The sequence below is a fragment of the Protomyctophum parallelum genome (assembly GCF_964188405.1).
Source record: "Protomyctophum parallelum genome assembly, chromosome: 8".
Lineage (NCBI taxonomy): Eukaryota > Metazoa > Chordata > Actinopteri > Myctophiformes > Myctophidae > Protomyctophum > Protomyctophum parallelum.
In genome coordinates this window covers 53,239,887-53,259,974 of record NC_139703.1, presented here as the reverse complement: position 1 = coordinate 53,259,974, position 20,088 = coordinate 53,239,887, and the positions used below count along the sequence as shown (strand labels likewise).

General features: G+C 39.5%; 1 protein-coding gene across 2 annotated transcripts in view; it reads right to left on the bottom strand.

Moving 5' to 3' along the window:
• Positions 1-6,296: 6,296 nt before the first annotated feature.
• LOC310863261 (sodium-coupled neutral amino acid transporter 3-like) overlaps positions 6,297-20,088 on the bottom strand; it is a 150,100-nt gene continuing 136,308 nt past the window's right edge. For both annotated transcript variants that reach the window (XM_083771469.1, XM_083771470.1), the window contains 4 exons: positions 19,696-19,820; positions 17,089-17,233; positions 8,133-8,236; positions 6,297-6,953 (listed from right to left, as the gene is read on the bottom strand). In XM_083771469.1, coding sequence (XP_083627595.1) covers positions 6,849-6,953; positions 8,133-8,236; positions 17,089-17,233; positions 19,696-19,820 — 479 coding nt within the window. In that variant the 3' untranslated portion in view covers positions 6,297-6,848. The remainder of the gene's footprint in view (positions 6,954-8,132; positions 8,237-17,088; positions 17,234-19,695; positions 19,821-20,088) is intronic.

Here is a 20,088-nt window from a genome sequence, read left to right as displayed (position 1 = left end):
TAAATCAACTGTAGATTTAGTCGACTAAAGTCGTATGACATTTAGTCGACTAAAACTAGACTAAACACTAAGACATTCCAGGTGACTAAAACTAAATTAAGTTTCAGTCCAAAGACTATGACTAAACTAAAATAGAAATTTGCTGCCAAAAGCAACACTGGTTATAATGTAGCTATTGAAAAATAGCAGACCTACAAGCTCGTAGCGCGCCACCGAGTGGCGCGCTACGAGCTTGTAGGTCTGCTATTTTTGAAAAAAATCGAAGAAAGACTGACATAGATCAGGATGTAGAAGACATTTTTAGAATCTGATCTCAGGTCAGAATGGGTTAAAGGAATGGTCCTTTCCATCATATCCACTAACAAGAAAGGGTGGGGGTGGGGGGGGGGGGGGAGCAAGGGACAGAGTCTGATAACACACAAAACATTTCTTTGTTTGCAATCAAAGTGAAACGACATGATTTATGAAATGGAAGAACAGGGAGAAGAAAAAGAAACGATGCATTGGTTTACACATGACATTTGAACTACATTTTGGCATGTGACCGCGTTATGGGTCTGTTCCAAACGATCACTAAAGCAGTGGGGACCTGAGGGGGTTCCAGGTGGTCCCCAGTTAACCCCATTCTGACCTGAGATCAGATTCATACGAGGTTTCCGCCGGACACACACTGGTCTGATGAACCCATTCTGACCTGAGATCAGATTCTATAAAAATGTCAGTCGCTCTTCGATTTTTCAAAAAATAGCAGACCTACAAGCTCGTATCACGCCACTCGGTGGCGCGATATGAGCTTGTAGATCTGCTATTTTTAAATAGCTAAAGCATAACACGATGCCGACACCAAAATGGGTGCCCCGGTCAGAATGGGTTAAATGAGGAACGCTTTAACCATTTTAACGACATTTTATTAATTCAAAATTGCCCATCTACAAGCTCACAATGCGATGCACTGTGAGCTTGTGAAATATTTGGAATCATTTTTGAAAAATGTTAACCTCACAAATCTTCTCTGATGGCGGGCACAATATCTTTTCAGATGGGGGGGGGGGGGGGGGGGGTCCATCATGGCAAAATACATGTCAATTTGGGGGTCTTTGACATGAATATGTTTGAGAACCACTGGTTTAAACGATCAATTGCTGTCCGTAATGTGTGTGTGTGTGTGTGTGTGTTGCAAACAGTGTTCTGCAGTTCATCAGCTGTCCAGTTTATGGTTTTCACTACAGTACAAATCACTGCACGTCAAAACACTGCACTGCACGATGTCATGTACAGTATTACAATAATACCATCACTGTATATTAAAGGACCACTTCACCACTTTTCAACCTATCTTCATATAATAGGTACTCACTAATAATCATGAAAAAATGGCGCAATTTTTTTCTACTCAGTCTGTGTCTCATAGGAGGGCTGTGGGCGGTTCAGAAACCAGTCTGTGTCTCATAGGAGGGCTGTGGGCGGTTCAGAAACCAGTCTGTGTCTCATAGGAGGGCTGTGGGCAGTTCAGAAACCAGTCTGTGTCTCATAGGAGGGCTGTGGGCAGTTTAGAAACCAGTCTGTGTCTCATAGGAGGGCTGTGGGCAGTTTAGAAACCAGTCTGTGTCTCATAGGAGGGCTGTGGGCAGTTTAGAAACCAGTCTGTGTCTCATAGGAGGGCTGGGGGGCAGTTCAGAAACCAGTCTGTGTCTCATAGGAGGGCTGGGGGGCAGTTCAGAAACCAGTCTGTGTCTCATAGGAGGGCTGTGGGCAGTTTATAAACCAGTCTGTGTCTCATAGGAGGGCTGTGGGCAGTTCAGAAACCAGTCTGTGTCTCATAGGAGGGCTGTGGGCAGTTCAGAAACCAGTCTGTGTCTCATAGGAGGGCTGTGGGCGGTTCAGAAACCAGTCTGTGTCTCATAGGAGGGCTGTGGGCAGTTCAGAAACCAGTCTGTGTCTCATAGGAGGGCTGTGGGCAGTTCAGAAACCAGTCTGTGTCTCATAGGAGGGCTGTGGGCAGTTCAGAAACCAGTCTGTGTCTCATAGGAGGGCTGGGGGGCAGTTCAGAAACCAGTCTGTGTCTCATAGGAGGGCTGTGGGCAGTTCAGAAACCAGTCTGTGTCTCATAGGAGGGCTGTGGGCAGTTCAGAAACCAGTCTGTGTCTCATAGGAGGGCTGTGGGGCAGTTCAGAAACCGTCTTCCAGTGACATCATCGATGGGGAATCCAAGCTAATATAAACTGCAGGCTTTCTAGTCCTGAAAAGTTGCAATGCGAAAATGGAAGCCATCGTTCTCACGATAATGAAAATCTAAACATTTTTGTAAAATGTCACTGGAAGACGGTTTCTAAACTGCCCACAGCCCTCCTATGAGACACAGACTGAGTAGAAAAGAATTGTGCCTATTTTATCATGATTATTAGTGAGGACCTATTATATGAAGATAGGTTGAAAAGTGGTGAAGTGGTCCTTTAAAGGAGAATTCCATACTAAAAGGCTTTCTTACCTTTCTTTGTAGTTACGTCCCCACCAAAGAGGTCCAGGTGTTTTTTTTGTGCAAAAGCTCCTTATTGGCTATTTCCCCTACCATAAGCCCTAAATGAATTGCATTGAATTGAATGGGGCTATGGGGTGTTGTGCTACTTCGCTTATTTCCATCGCTCAAAATTATAATTTCTTTGTATATATCCTCTCTTCATAATGTAAATAATATCCCAAGCGGCACACTTTACTACTTCTTTCGATGGAAATAAGCGAATTAGCATAACACCCCATAGCCCCATTAAATTCCCATTCAATGCAATGCAATTCATGTAGGGCTTATGGTAGGGAAAATAGCCAATAAGGAGTTTTTGCACAAAAAAACACCTGGACCTCTTTGGTGGGGACGTAACGACTACAAAGAAAGGTAAGGAAGATAAGAAAGCATTCTAGCATGGAATTCTCCTTTAAGCTCTGAGACATCCAATATCACAGTACTGCGTCACAGTTCACCATGCCAACACCTAGAACACTGACTGGACTACAGCTCGCCTCCAACACCAGAACTTCAAAAGCCTATTATTACAGGGCGATTTGGTTCTGTGGACCAATAATTGACCCATTCTGACCTGAGATCAGATTCTAAAAAAATCTTCTACATCCTGACAGTTTTCCATTCTGACCTGAGATCAGATTCTAAAAAAAAGTCTTCTATGTCAGTCGCTCTTCGATTTTTCAAAAATAGCAGACCTTCAAGCTCATAGCGCGCCACTCGGTGGCGCGATACGAGCTTGTAGATCTGCTATTTTTAAATAGCTAAAGCATAACATGATGCTATGACACCAAAATGGGGAAAAGAGTATGTTGAGAATTCTATACACGTTTCACCAGGTAGTCTCGCATATTCGCCAGACAATCAAAGATCTCTGTCTACTGAAATCTTTTATCTAAATGTCACAAATGGGCTAAAACTGTGTGGGGAATTTGGAAATCCAAATGACTGGACATCACAGAACCAAAGACATTAGGGGCGTTCCTTCATATGGGATTATATCACAGAACCAAAGACATTAGGGGCGTTCCTTCATATGGGATTATATCACAGAACCAAAGACATTAGGGGCGTTCCTTCATATGGGATTATATCACAGAACCAAAGACATTAGGGGCGTTCCTTCATATGGGATTATATCAGCATTGGTTTTCAAATCTAGGCCCGTCACAATTATTACATAATCGCCCCAATTGGAATAATTTGACATTTTCTAAATGGCAATAGCAATAAAAAAAAAAAAAAGGAAAGTAAATAAATAGTTGAAATGGCCGTGGGTTAAGCTGTTTTTATTTTGACCTTTTGTCAATCTGCTATTTTTGTTGTTGTTATCCTGAAAGAGATTTTTTGGACAATTGAGGTTTCTGGTACCAGACAGAGACCAGATGCTCATTTTGCCAAACATTTGCCTAGTTTTTGCAGAGTGATCGTAACATGCCCAGAATAGGCAGGCTAGGGTTACTGTATAATATAATATGTTATTATTATCATGTTAATTCAAACCAATACGGAGCAGTGAACTGGTAGGGAAAACTGAGATCACAGGTCGTTACTGGTTTCAAAACCATTACTGTCTAATCATACAATTATTTTTAACAAAGTTTTTAAATCCATATTATGTGTATATTTCTCTCATTCTTCCTAATCATTTAAAAAAAAAAGCCATTATGTCTGAAATGGACAAACACAAACACACATAAAAAAGTATCATAACAAACCATTAATCAAAGATCGTATACTGTAGTTAAATATTCTGTTCATTGGCATATTTTGCACGTGATGAAATTAAAAACATAGATATATATATAGCAGTTAAATAAATATAAACTGTCTGCATGCTGCTCCGTTGTGTTAAAGGCACCAGGGTTGGATGATATGTGGACACAGTAAAACACCACAGGTGCATTGCATTCTATGCCAGCATTACTTTAAAGCAATTATCCTGTGTTACATAGTGATAGTTAATACATGTGCTGTGTGCTGGTTGGGGGTTTAATTGGATTGGACACACTGCCCCACGCATTAATGCTATTATGTCACAACAACTTGTTTTAAAAACACCCTGCTTAATCACCATCATTCAAAAAAAAAAGCATAAATACATACTTGACGTCACACCATTGAAAGTAATGGCTGAAAACCTCCCAAGATGGCGCCACCTGTCCATTGAACTCAATGGACAGACAGGTGGCGCCATCTTGAGATGGTGCCACCTGTCCATTGAACTCAATGGACAGACAGGTGGCGCCATCTCAAGATGGCGCCACCTGTCCATTGAACTCAATGGACAGACAGGTGGCGCCATCTTGAGATGGTGCCACCTGTCTGTCCATTGAACTCAATGGGCAGGTGGCGCCATCTTGAGATGGCGCCACCTGTCCATTGAACTCAATGGACAGACAGGTGGCGCCATCTTGAGATGGCGCCACCTGTCCATTGAACTCAATGGACAGGTGGCGGGGCGGGAAAATGTATAGACACTCATTATCACAGTGGTTCTCAAAGTGGAGTCTGGGGACAACCCAGGGGTCCTTGAGGGGGTCCCAGGGGGTCCTCAGGAAAACAGTTGTCAACACTTAAAGGGATTGTGACATTAAAAAAAAGGTTTTGGAATTGTTCTTTTTTTAGGTTTTCTAATCTCAATTGCACCCAAAAAACATGAACTTTTAACATTCAGTAGATTTTCTGTGATCTGGTGGTTTTCTGGCTCAAACAGGTGCTCTGATTTGCCGGCAGTAAGTGACATCACTTACTGCAAATCCCATATATTATGTCAATGGGATTTTTCCAGCAGATGTCACTGTTTCACTGTGTTGCCTGTTTTCATTGTAGCTCAAAAGGCCCCAAAAAAACCCAAAGAAAACTTCAGACCACAGCAGATCCACTGAATGTGAGAATGAAGAAAAAGAAAAATAAATGAAAATGAATGTCATAAAACCTTTAAGCCCTATTTCAAAAATAAAAATAAAAATAGCCTATCTACTATACAAGCTCGCGTTGTGAGATTGTAGATGTGCTTTTTTTAAATATCGACAAACCCTCTCTTACGGGGTTCCCTGGAACACAAATATTTTCAGATGGGAGACCCAATATAAATGTGAGGGTCCTTGACAAAACGTTTGAGAACCACTGACTATGAAATGTCTTTTTGTCCCGTTTGTAGCTGAGCAGTACATTGAACCGGATGTGAATCAGGTCCGTTTGTAGCTGAGCAGTACATTGAACCGGATGTGAATCAGGTCCGTTTGTAGCTGAGCAGTATATTGAACCGGATGTGAATCAGGTCAGTTTGTAGCTGAGCAGTACATTGAACCGGATGTGAATCAGGTTCCGTTTGTAGCTGAGCAGTACATTGAACCGGATGTGAATCAGGTCCGTTTGTAGCTGAGCAGTACATTGAACCGGATGTGAATCAGGTCCGTTTGTAGCGGAGCAGTACATTGAACCGGATGTGAATCAGGTCCGTTTGTAGCTGAGCAGTACATTGAACCGGATGTGAATCAGGTCCGTTTGTAGCTGAGCAGTATATTGAACCGGATGTGAATCAGGTCCGTTTGTAGCTGAGCAGTACATTGAACCGGATGTGAATCAGGTCCGTTTGTAGCGGAGCAGTACATTGAACCGGATGTGAATCAGGTCCGTTTGTAGCTGAGCAGTACATTGAACCGGATGTGAATCAGGGTCCGTTTGTAGCTGAGCAGTACATTGAACCGGATGTGACTCAGGTCCGTTTGTAGCTGAGCAGTACATTGAACCGGATGTGAATCAGGTCCGTTTGTAGCTGAGCAGTACATTGAACCGGATGTGAATCAGTGTCCGTTTGTAGCTGAGCAGTACATTGAACCGGATGTGAATCAGGTCCGTTTGTAGCTGAGCAGTATATTGAACCGGATGTGAATCAGGGTCCGTTTGTAGCTGAGCAGTATATTGAACCGGATGTGAAGAATCAGGTCCGTTTGTAGCTGAGCAGTACATTGAACCGGATGTGAATCAGGTCCGTTTGTAGCTGAGCAGTATATTGAACCGGATGTGAATCGGGTCCGTTTGTAGCTGAGCAGTATATTGAACCGGATGTGAATCAGGTCCGTTTGTAGCTGAGCAGTATATTGAACCGGATGTGAATCAGGTCCGTATGGTTTGTGTATAGTAGTCATCACCACCCATCCCTAAGTCTGCCCAGACACATACGTATGAGCCCAACGCTGCGCTCTAGTGGCCGCCTCCAGAACTGCTGTTCCCCAGACACATACGTATGAGCCCAACGCTGCGCTCTAGTGGCCGCCTCCAGAACTGCTGTTCCCCAGACACATACGTATGAGCCCAACGCTGCGCTCTAGTGGCCGCCTCCAGAACTGCTGTTCCCCGTGGCCCAGTCGATGGTGATGAAGCTCAGGCTCATCACCATGAAGGAGACGCCCAGCGCCGCGAAGCAGGAAGCCTGTGCGTCAGAAAAACGGAGAACGCCATTTAGCCCGTGACGGTATACTTATTCATCAATAACTAGAGAACGGTGGTTCTCAACAGTGGTGGAAAAAGTACTCAATTGTTTTACTTAAGTAAAAGTACCAATACTGCAATTTAGAAATACTCCTTTACAAGTAAAAGTACGGAATTGAAAATGTACTTGAGTAAAAGTGCAAAAGTATCGGCATCAAAATGTACTTAAAGTACTAAAAGTAAAAGTACTCATATTGCAGAATGTCCCACTTCACAAGTTCAAAATGTGTACAAAGTCTATTGAAAATAGCCGATCTACAAGCTCACAATGCGTCGCGTTGCGACGCATTGTGAGCTTGTAGATCGGCTATTTTCAAATGGCCAAAATGTATTGTGTTGAAGTGGTTAATTTATGTTTTCTAATCAAAATTAAAATCGCCAAAGTAACTAAAGTAACTAAAGTTTTCAAATAATTGTAGTGGAGTAAAAGTACAAATGTTGGCTCTGAGATGAAGTGGAGTAGAAGTAAAAGTACTGGAAATTGGAAATACTCAAGTAAAGCACAAATACCTCAAAATTGTACTTAAGTACAGTACTTAAGTAAAAGTACTTAGTTACTTTCCACCACTGGTTCTCAAATAGTCCTAGCCCCTTAGATAGCACTTTATGTAGACTCACTGTGTATAGCATTTTAGACAGACTTATAGCTTGTTACGTAGACGGCAATAGAATTGCATTCTATGTAGTCATCATAGCACTTTATAGTATATACATATAGTATAGTATGTATAGTTTATATGTATAGTTTCATTATATAGATATTCCACTGTTACGTTCTTAGCTTACGCATGTTTCATGATAAATGCTATTTATGTATGTATTGCCATGATCTTTGTTCTTGATTAACCCATTCTGACCTGAGATCAGATTCTAAAAAATGTCAGTCGTTCTTCGATTCTTCAAAAAATAGCAGATCTACAAGCTCATAGCGCGCCACTCGGTGGCGCGCTATGAGCTTGTAGATCTGCTATTTTTCAATAGGTAAAGCACGACATGATGCTAACACCAAAATGGGTTCCCGTTCAGAATGGGTTAATGTAAATGGCTCTGGATTAAGAGCGTCTGCTAAATGCCTAAATGGTAAATTTGTGTCGGTATGTTATGACGGCGTGATGCTCACCACTATCTTGGGTCTAGACGTCATCGGTTCTTGTTCTTTAGGAACTATCCGGATGTAGAAGACGGCGGGGAAGATGAAGATGAGGCAGGGAGCAGATGTTGCACCTGGTCAGAGAATGGCAGAAGTTAACCGCTTAATCTGGTATTTTTTTAACCCATTCTGACCTGAGATCAGATTCATACGATGGTTTCCACTGGACACACACTGGGTCTGATTAACCCATTCTGACCTGAGATCAGATTCATACGATGGTTTCCACTGGACACACACTGGTCTGATTAAAACATAGGCCTATCAGATTTGTTCAAATTGTTTTGACATTAAAACATTTTTTTTTTAGCTCTTTTCTTTCCACCTGTGGCGCTATACTCTCCCTCTGCCAACCTGGGGAGATCCCCTAACCCTCTGCCAACCTGGGGAGATCCCTGAACTGAGCTCATTCTTCCTTCAATGCATGAGGAGTGAGCAGGCCGCTTCATCACCTGACAGGGGGGGTATCAAACCAGTTCCTTTCCCCTCCATCAGGCGCCCCGGCTGGCCAGGGGGAGGCAGTATAGAGACCAGTTCCTTTCCCCTCCATCAGGCTCCCCGGCTGGCCAGGGGGAGGCAGTATAGAGACCAGTTCCTTTCCCCTCCATCAGGCGCCCCGGCTGGCCAGGGGGAGGCAGTATAGAGATTACACGCTTTTTGTAAGGGTACCTACCTACCTACCCTAGGGTGCTGTAAGTGATTTTGTTTTTGTTAAACAAACAAAAAAGCTCTTTCTGTGAGGCATTTAGAATATTTAGTTCAGCGTTCTAAACCTAACGCCATCTCTCCAGCTCTGAACCTAACCCCTAAACCTAAACCCTGAACCCCTAAACCTAACCCCTAAACCTAACCCCTAAACCCTGAACCTAACCTCTAAACCTAACCCCATCTCTCCAGCTCTGCATTTCTGAAGTAAACAGAAAATACATCACCAATTTCACCTGGAAAGAGCACCCATTTATAGCCTGGGTCACAGCCCTGATTGGCTGCTTTGCCGTGACCAGTTCCGTGAACTCTGTGGCACAACAATATTGACTTGTCCGTGTGTTGATACCAGGCTGATGCAACACACACACACACACACACACACACACACACACACACATACACACACACACACACACACACACACACACACACACACACACACACACACGTCATGGCATTTTAGTTTTCCTTTTAGACGAGGCAAGAGGTATCAGGAACTATACGCCCCCTCGGCTAGTGTTGGGCCATAACTAATAATATTACAGTAGCCAAAACAGTCAGCAGTAAAGTGACTTTATAATATAACTTTATAATATAACTTATAATATTACAGTAGCCAAAACAGTCAGCAGTAAAGTGACTTTATAATATAACTAATAATATTACAGTAGCCAAAACAGTCAGCAGTAAAGTGACTTTATAATATAACTTATAATATTACAGTAGCCAAAACAGTCAGCAGTAAAGTGACTTTATAATATAACTTTATAATATAACTTATAATATTACAGTAGCCAAAACAGTCAGTAGTAAAGTGACTTTATAATATAACTAATAATATTACAGTAGCCAAAACAGTCAGCAGTAAAGTGACTTTATAATATAACTAATAATATTACAGTAGCCAAAACAGTCAGCAGTAAAGTGACTTTATAATATAACTTTATAATATAACTTATAATATTACAGTAGCCAAAACAGTCAGTAGTAAAGTGACTTTATAATATAACTAATAATATTACAGTAGCCAAAACAGTCAGTAGTAAAGTGACTTTATAATATAACTAATAATATTACAGTAGCCAAAACAGTCAGCAGTAAAGTGACTTTATAATATAACTTATAATATTACAGTAGCCAAAACAGTCAGTAGTAAAGTGACTTTATAATATAACTTATAATATTACAGTAGCCAAAACAGTCAGCAGTAAAGTGACTTTATAATATAACTAATAATATTACAGTAGCCAAAACAGTCAGCAGTAAAGTGACTTTATAATATAACTAATAATATTACAGTAGCCAAAACAGTCAGCAGTAAAGTGACTTTATAATATAACTTATAATATTACAGTAGCCAAAACAGTCAGCAGTAAAGTGACTTTATAATATAACTTATAATATTACAGTAGCCAAAACAGTCAGTAGTAAAGTGACTTTATAATATAACTAATAATATTACAGTAGCCAAAACAGTCAGCAGTAAAGTGACTTTATAATATAACTTATAATATTACAGTAGCCAAAACAGTCAGCAGTAAAGTGACTTTATAATATAACTTATAATATTACAGTAAAGTGACTTTATAATATAACTTATAATATTACAGTAAAGTGACTTTATAATATAACTAATAATATTACAGTAGCCAAAACAGTCAGCAGTAAAGTGACTTTATAATATAACTAATAATATTACAGTAGCCAAAACAGTCAGTAGTAAAGTGACTTTATAATATAACTAATAATATTACAGTAGCCAAAACAGTCAGCAGTAAAGTGACTTTATAATATAACTAATAATATTACAGTAGCCAAAACAGTCAGCAGTAAAGTGACTTTATAATATAACTTATAATATTACAGTAGCCAAAACAGTCAGCAGTAAAGTGACTTTATAATATAACTTATAATATTACAGTAGCCAAAACAGTCAGCAGTAAAGTGACTTTATAATATAACTAATAATATTACAGTAGCCAAAACAGTCAGCAGTAAAGTGACTTTATAATATAACTTTATAATATAACTAATAATATTACAGTAGCCAAAACAGTCAGTAGTAAAGTGACTTTATAATATAACTTATAATATTACAGTAGCCAAAACAGTCAGCAGTAAAGTGACTTTATAATATAACTTATAATATTACAGTAGCCAAAACAGTCAGCAGTAAAGTGACTTTATAATATAACTTATAATATTACAGTAGCCAAAACAGTCAGCAGTAAAGTGACTTTATAATATAACTAATAATATTACAGTAGCCAAAACAGTCAGCAGTAAAGTGACTTTATAATATAACTTATAATATTACAGTAGCCAAAACAGTCAGCAGTAAAGTGACTTTATAATATAACTTATAATATTACAGTAGCCAAAACAGTCAGTAGTAAAGTGACTTTATAATATAACTTATAATATTACAGTAGCCAAAACAGTCAGCAGTAAAGTGACTTTATAATATAACTTATAATATTACAGTAGCCAAAACAGTCAGTAGTAAAGTGACTTTATAATATAACTAATAATATTACAGTAGCCAAAACAGTCAGTAGTAAAGTGACTTTATAATATAACTAATAATATTACAGTAGCCAAAACAGTCAGTAGTAAAGTGACTTTATAATATAACTTATAATATTACAGTAGCCAAAACAGTCAGTAGTAAAGTGACTTTATAATATAACTTATAATATTACAGTAGCCAAAACAGTCAGCAGTAAAGTGACTTTATAATATAACTAATAATATTACAGTAGCCAAAACAGTCAGCAGTAAAGTGACTTTATAATATAACTTATAATATTACAGTAGCCAAAACAGTCAGTAGTAAAGTGACTTTATAATATAACTTATAATATTACAGTAGCCAAAACAGTCAGCAGTAAAGTGACTTTATAATATAACTAATAATATTACAGTAGCCAAAACAGTCAGCAGTAAAGTGACTTTATAATATAACTTATAATATTACAGTAGCCAAAACAGTCAGTAGTAAAGTGACTTTATAATATAACTTATAATATTACAGTAGCCAAAACAGTCAGCAGTAAAGTGACTTTATAATATAACTAATAATATTACAGTAGCCAAAACAGTCAGCAGTAAAGTGACTTTATAATATAACTTATAATATTACAGTAGCCAAAACAGTCAGCAGTAAAGTGACTTTATAATATAACTAATAATATTACAGTAGCCAAAACAGTCAGCAGTAAAGTGACTTTATAATATAACTAATAATATTACAGTAGCCAAAACAGTCAGCAGTAAAGTGACTTTATAATATAACTTATAATATTACAGTAGCCAAAACAGTCAGCAGTAAAGTGACTTTATAATATAACTAATAATATTACAGTAGCCAAAACAGTCAGCAGTAAAGTGACTTTATAATATAACTTATAATATTACAGTAGCCAAAACAGTCAGCAGTAAAGTGACTTTATAATATAACTAATAATATTACAGTAGCCAAAACAGTCAGCAGTAAAGTGACTTTATAATATAACTTATAATATAACTTATAATATTACAGTAGCCAAAACAGTCAGCAGTAAAGTGACTTTATAATATAACTTATAATATTACAGTAGCCAAAACAGTCAGCAGTAAAGTGACTTTATAATATAACTAATAATATTACAGTAGCCAAAACAGTCAGCAGTAAAGTGACTTTATAATATAACTAATAATATTACAGTAGCCAAAACAGTCAGCAGTAAAGTGACTTTATAATATAACTAATAATATTACAGTAGCCAAAACAGTCAGCAGTAAAGTGACTTTATAATATAACTAATAATATTACAGTAGCCAAAACAGTCAGCAGTAAAGTGACTTTATAATATAACTAATAATATTACAGTAGCCAAAACAGTCAGTAGTAAAGTGACTTTATAATATAACTAATAATATTACAGTAGCCAAAACAGTCAGCAGTAAAGTGACTTTATAATATAACTAATAATATTACAGTAGCCAAAACAGTCAGTAGTAAAGTGACTTTATAATATAACTAATAATATTACAGTAGCCAAAACAGTCAGCAGTAAAGTGACTTTATAATATAACTAATAATATTACAGTAGCCAAAACAGTCAGCAGTAAAGTGACTTTATAATATAACTTATAATATTACAGTAGCCAAAACAGTCAGCAGTAAAGTGACTTTATAATATAACTTATAATATTACAGTAGCCAAAACAGTCAGCAGTAAAGTGACTTTATAATATAACTAATAATATTACAGTAGCCAAAACAGTCAGCAGTAAAGTGACTTTATAATATAACTTATAATATTACAGTAGCCAAAACAGTCAGCAGTAAAGTGACTTTATAATATAACTTATAATATTACAGTAGCCAAAACAGTCAGTAGTAAAGTGACTTTATAATATAACTTATAATATTACAGTAGCCAAAACAGTCAGCAGTAAAGTGACTTTATAATATAACTAATAATATTACAGTAGCCAAAACAGTCAGCAGTAAAGTGACTTTATAATATAACTAATAATATTACAGTAGCCAAAACAGTCAGCAGTAAAGTGACTTTATAATATAACTTATAATATTACAGTAGCCAAAACAGTCAGCAGTAAAGTGACTTTATAATATAACTTATAATATTACAGTAGCCAAAACAGTCAGTAGTAAAGTGACTTTATAATATAACTTATAATATTACAGTAGCCAAAACAGTCAGCAGTAAAGTGACTTTATAATATAACTAATAATATTACAGTAGCCAAAACAGTCAGTAGTAAAGTGACTTTATAATATAACTAATAATATTACAGTAGCCAAAACAGTCAGTAGTAAAGTGACTTTATAATATAACTAATAATATTACAGTAGCCAAAACAGTCAGCAGTAAAGTGACTTTATAATATAACTAATAATATTACAGTAGCCAAAACAGTCAGTAGTAAAGTGACTTTATAATATAACTAATAATATTACAGTAGCCAAAACAGTCAGCAGTAAAGTGACTTTATAATATAACTTATAATATTACAGTAGCCAAAACAGTCAGCAGTAAAGTGACTTTATAATATAACTTATAATATTACAGTAGCCAAAACAGTCAGCAGTAAAGTGACTTTATAATATAACTAATAATATTACAGTAGCCAAAACAGTCAGTAGTAAAGTGACTTTATAATATAACTAATAATATTACAGTAGCCAAAACAGTCAGCAGTAAAGTGACTTTATAATATAACTAATAATATTACAGTAGCCAAAACAGTCAGCAGTAAAGTGACTTTATAATATAACTTATAATATTACAGTAGCCAAAACAGTCAGCAGTAAAGTGACTTTATAATATAACTAATAATATTACAGTAAAGTGCATACGAACGTTGCTCAGGGAAGGGCAGCCTCTTTTCGGTTAATATTTTATCATAAACATTTGAAGTTGTCAAACTAGAAATATGTTCAGAAACATCCTCCATAAAACATGGTTAATACTCAATCTATGATTTCCTCACCTTTCTTCAGTATGCAGAACAGCAGGACTAAATGACAAAAAAGCTAAAGATTATTACCGTAATTTCCGGACTATAAGCCGCACCTGAATATAAGCCGCACCAGCCAAATTTAGGGAAAATCCCGTATACAAGCCGCACCGGACTATAAGCCGCACCGGACTATAAGCCGCAGCTACGTTAGCTCAGAGCCTGAGATGGCTCTGCGTTAGCTGTAAAAATCCATAGATTAGCCGCACCGTTGTATAAGCCGCAGGGTTCAAATCATGGGTAAAAAGCCGCGGCTTACGGTACTTAAAGGAGCATTCAGTGATTTGCGTGACAGCACGCACACCAAGGCCCGCCCCCGCTCGATCATGATTGGCGGAAGGCCCCTGTCTATCCTGATTGGATGAAGGCTGGGCCACCTAGCCAAAAACGACCCCCAGGGGTTAACTGGGGACAGGGAGGAACTCCTTATATGGTCAGCACACTCTATAGTAGGGAGGATTATCACTACAAAACTAAAAAAATCACACCCAGGTGAATGGATTAGTGCAACTCCCCCCCCCCCCCCCCTCTCTCTCTCTCTCTCTCTCTCTCTCTCTCTCTCTCATTAGCAGGGAACAGTGCAGCACTAATACAAGTAAGACGCGCAAACGCGGGAAGCGAACGCTGTGTGTGTGTGTGTGTGTGTGTGTGTGTGTGTGTGTGTGTGTGTGTGTGTGTGTGTGTGTGTGCTACATCTCTCTGTTTCTGGCACAACAGCGCCCCTACTGGTAGTGGGTCATAATGGTGCTCATGAACACATACATAGGTGAACCAACACATCGGTGAACACGGACATTGCTGTTCCTTGGAGTGGTTGAATTAAGTGAAATCACTGAATATACCTTTTAAACATAATAATTTGACATTTTGTGTACAACTAATTTTGTTATTGTTTAGAAATGCAACACGTTGGGGGAGGCTCCTGTCATGCTGTTTCACAAATCGCACATTAGGGTCGTGACCAACATTGCTTAGTCGTGAAGATTTTATATTTCGCTTTAACCCATTCTGACCGGGCACCCATTTTGGTGTCAGCATCATGTTATGCTTTAGCTATTTAAAAATAGCAGATCTACAAGCTCATATCGCGCCACCGAGTGGCGCGATACGAGCTTGTAGGTCTGCTATTTTTGAAAAATCGAAGAACGATTTTTTTTTTTTTTAGAATCTGATCTCAGGTCAGATTGGGTTCATCAGACCAGCGTGTGTCCGGCGGAAATCTCGTATGAATCTGATCTCAGGTCAGAATGGGTTAATCCACCGGCCCAAGAAGCAGCAGCCGGACGCGGTACCATAGACTGTCAAAAATATGGACAAAGCGTTCCCCGGGTCTAACATGGACGTAAAATGAAGCCTCTTATTCCTGCACTGTAAGTCGCCATCTTTCTAGATCCGTTTGGGCCCAGCTGGCCAATTGGCTGGCTCCGTTTGGGCCCAGCTGGCCCATTGGCTGGCCCAGACAACGAGGCGGGACTTCCCCCCCTTCTTCTCCGTTGGTTTTTATTTTGACTCGAGTGGGAGGGGACTCCCGATCATAGACTGTAACGGTGGCCACGCCCCTCAGAACATACGCAACTTTATGGTCATTTTTTTAATTAATGGGACCATCATTTTCCAAAAAAGAATATTATGACATTAGAAATGAGACTTTAAACTAGTGACTGGAAGCAGAAAGTATTCATGACCATGTTTATTAAGGTAATACAGTCTAGGTGAAGTTGGGCCCAAATACATGGACTTCTATGGGGCTATGGGTTTTTCTGGGTCCAGTGACAGCGCCACAACAGGCCATTATATGAACTACGATTTCCTTAGTGGCTTTCACAAAATATCTGTCTGACTGCCCCCCTGGTTAAATATCTGTCTGACTGCCCCCCTGGTTAAATATCTGTCTGACTGCCCCCCTGGTTAAATATCTGTCTGACTGCCCCCCTGGTTAAATATCTGTCTGACTGCCCCCCTGGTTAAATATCTGTCTGACTGCCCCCCTGGTTAAATATCTGTCTGACTGCCCCCCTGGTTAAATATCTGTCTGACTGCCCCCCTGGTTAAATATCTGTCTGACTGCCCCCCTGGTTAAATATCTGTCTGACTGCCCCCCTGGTTAAATATCTGTCTGACTGCCCCCCTGGTTAAATATCTGTCTGACTGCCCCCCTGGTTAAATATCTGTCTGACTGCCCCCCTGGTTAAATATCTGTCTGACTGCCCCCCTGGTTAAATATCTGTCTGACTGCCCCCCTGGTTAAATATCTGTCTGACTGCCCCCCTGGTTAAATATCTGTCTGACTGCCCCCCTGGTTAAATATCTGTCTGACTGCCCCCCTGGTTAAATATCTGTCTGACTGCCCCCCTGGTTAAATATCTGTCTGACTGCCCCCCTGGTTAAATATCTGTCTGACTGCCCCCCTGGTTAAATATCTGTCTGACTGCCCCCCTGGTTAAATATCTGTCTGACTGCCCCCCTGGTTAAATATCTGTCTGACTGCCCCCCTGGTTAAATATCTGTCTGACTGCCCCCCTGGTTAAATATCTGTCTGACTGCCCCCCTGGTTAAATATCTGTCTGACTGCCCCCCTGGTTAAATATCTGTCTGACTGCCCCCCTGGTTAAATATCTGTCTGACTGCCCCCCTGGTTAAATATCTGTCTGACTGCCCCCCTAGAGGCCTATAGGGTGTTGGTACTCACCGATGAGGCCAAAGATGCCCAGGATGTTGGGAGCGAAGATGACCAGCATGTTGATCACGCTGAGCAGAATGACGGCGATGGCGATGTGTCGCAGCCAGTTGAAGCTCTGCGCGGGGAACAGCATGTGCTGGATGGCCCTGCGCACCTGCAGCCGCAAACGACCACATCGTGAACACACATACAGTACTTAAAGGGACACTTCACCCTTTTTGCAAAAATATATATGTTAATGATGTGTAGAAGCTTTAGATCACTTTCCTGGGGGTATTTATGTGTGTAATATGTGGTTTTAGATATTTTAGATTGTAGCAGTGAGCACAGTGTCTCTGATGTCATGGACACTGGTCTCACTACCTTCCTGGACTACAATTCCCATAATTCTTTTGTGCACTGCTCCTCCTTGTGGATAGGGGGAGAGCTGTCTTACTGAGACAACATGTAGTCCAGGAAGGAAGTGATCCCAGTGTCCATGACATCAGAGACAACAGGCTCACTGCTACAATCTAAAATATCTAAAACCACATATTACACACATAAAGACCCCCAGGAAAGTGTTCTAAAGCTTCTAAACGTCATTAACATATATGTTTTTGCAAAAAGGGTGAAGTGTCCCTTTAACCCTGAGATCAGATTAAAAAAATGTCTTTGATTTTTCAAAAATAGCATCTGCTATTTTTCAATAGCTAAAGCACAACGTAATGCTAACACCAAAAAGGGTTCCCGCCCCAAAATGGGTTAATTTACGTCTTATACAATTCAGCCATTGAGAAGGTCTGCGCTCTTATCTAGAGCAGTGCTTCCCAAACCTTCATAGCTCAAGAAAGACCCCAAAAAGTGAGCTTGTAGATCTGCTATTTTCCCAATTTCAAGTGTATTTCTTTTCTAATTCGTGAAATTTCATTGATTGTTGTATATTCACGATATTCTTAGTCTCTATGACACATCTAGGGGCTGCAATCTGCATTCAAAGATGTTCCTAGAAGCTTTGTCATTGGTCGATTTGCCTGTCTATCTAAAGCACGTAGATGGCAGCGAAAAAGTTAAGCAAAACAAATCTAAAATAACAAAAAGCATGTGATTTGAATGAAGATTGCTCTGCATGGTACATATATCAATACTCGATCGCAACAAGCCACAGAGACCCCTTTTCCACCGGTTGGTTCCCAGTGGGAACCGGTTCAGTTCTTTTCACTCCAAAAATTGGTGGGTAAACTATACCCTGTATTAAATTGTTTATAGGATCAATACAAGTAAATTAATACATGATAACCCTTCCACAGTAGTACCTTTTTCATATTTTTGATTATTTTGCATATTTTCCTACATAATGCCTCATTTGCATATTTAACCCATTCTGAACGGGAACCCATTTTGGTGTTAGCATTATGTTGTGCTTTAGCTGTTGAAAAATAGCAGATCTACAAGCTCATAGCGCGCCACCGAGTGGCGCGCTATGAGCTTGTAGGTCTGCTATTTTTTGAAAAATCGAAGAACGACTGACATTTTTAGAATCTGATCTCAGGTCAGAATGGGTTAATCAGACCAGTGTGTGTCCAGTGGAAACCTCGTATGAATCTGATCTCAGGTCAGAATGGGATAAAAATGTAAAATTTGTAATGCAATAAATCATTGTCTTCGTGTAAGTACTCACTTGGGGAAGTTTAATGGTGATAACAATCTAATATAGGTATGGTTTTGCCCTCATGTTTCAATTTTGGAGCTCTGGCTCATATGGACTAAAAACCAAAAAGAACTGAACCGGTTCCCACTGGGAACCAAGCGGTGGAAAAGAACTGAACCGGTTCCCACTGGGAACCAACCGGTGGAAAAGAACTGAACCGGTTCCCACTGGGAACCAACCGGTGGAAAATAACTGAACCGGTTCCCACTGGGAACCAACCGGTGGAAAAGAACTGAACCGGTTCCCACTGGGAACCAACCGGTGGAAAAGGGGCCAGAGTGGCTTGTTGTCGACAACCTGGGGTGCATACTTAGTTTAGACTAGTCATCGGTTAGACATGGGTTAAGGTTAGGTTTAGGTGTGCTGCCTCGTGGGAGGTTAGGTTTAGGGTGAGGGTTTGAGATAGGTTGTAGTTGTAGGACTAATGACTGGTCTAACCAATGACTAGTCTAAACCAGGACTAATGACTGGTCTAACCAATGACTAGTCTAAACCAGGACTAATGACTAGTCTAACCAATGACTAGTCTAAACCAAAAACTGTCTAAACTAAGTACTGCACCCGACAAGCCACACGTTGTACTAGCACGGAGGTCTAAAATGGCATCTAAAAAATACGGGGAAGCAGCTTTTTGCTTCTAGGGGCCGTCGGCATGGAACAAGCTCCCTCTGTACCTTCGTCAGGCAGCCTCTGTAGACATTTTTAAAGCTCAGCTCAAGACCCACCTCTACAACATTGCTTTTAAGTGATCTTATATATTTTTTGTTATTCATGTCCTCACTGTACTGCATTACTGCTTGTTTTTTTAATGTCGTTGCCTTGCTTTTCTTTTATTCTCCATTGTTCTGTAAAGCACTTTGAGCTGCATTTTATGTCATGAAAGGTGCTATACAAATAAAGTTTTATTATTATTATTATTAACTCACGGGGAACAGCACGATGGGGACCGTCAGTGTGACGGCGGTGAGGACGGCCACCCTCACACACAGGATCAGAGTGTCGTACGGGTCGATGCTGCTGTACGTGTGCAGCAGCTCAGGCTCTACGCGACCTATGGGGACGGAAAGACACAACATTTCATCTTTATGCTGAAACAACACCGTAGTTATACCGTACGTTTCTGAACACTGTAAAGATGTGGGTCGCAAAACATTTAACCCATTCTGACCTGAGATCAGATTCTATATAAACGTCTTCTACATCCTGACAGTTTTTCTGATAAAGCTATATGTTTCTATGTCAGTGGTTCTTTGATTTTTCAAAAATAGCAGACCTACAAGCTCATATCGCGCCACCGAGTGGCGCGATATGAGCTTGTA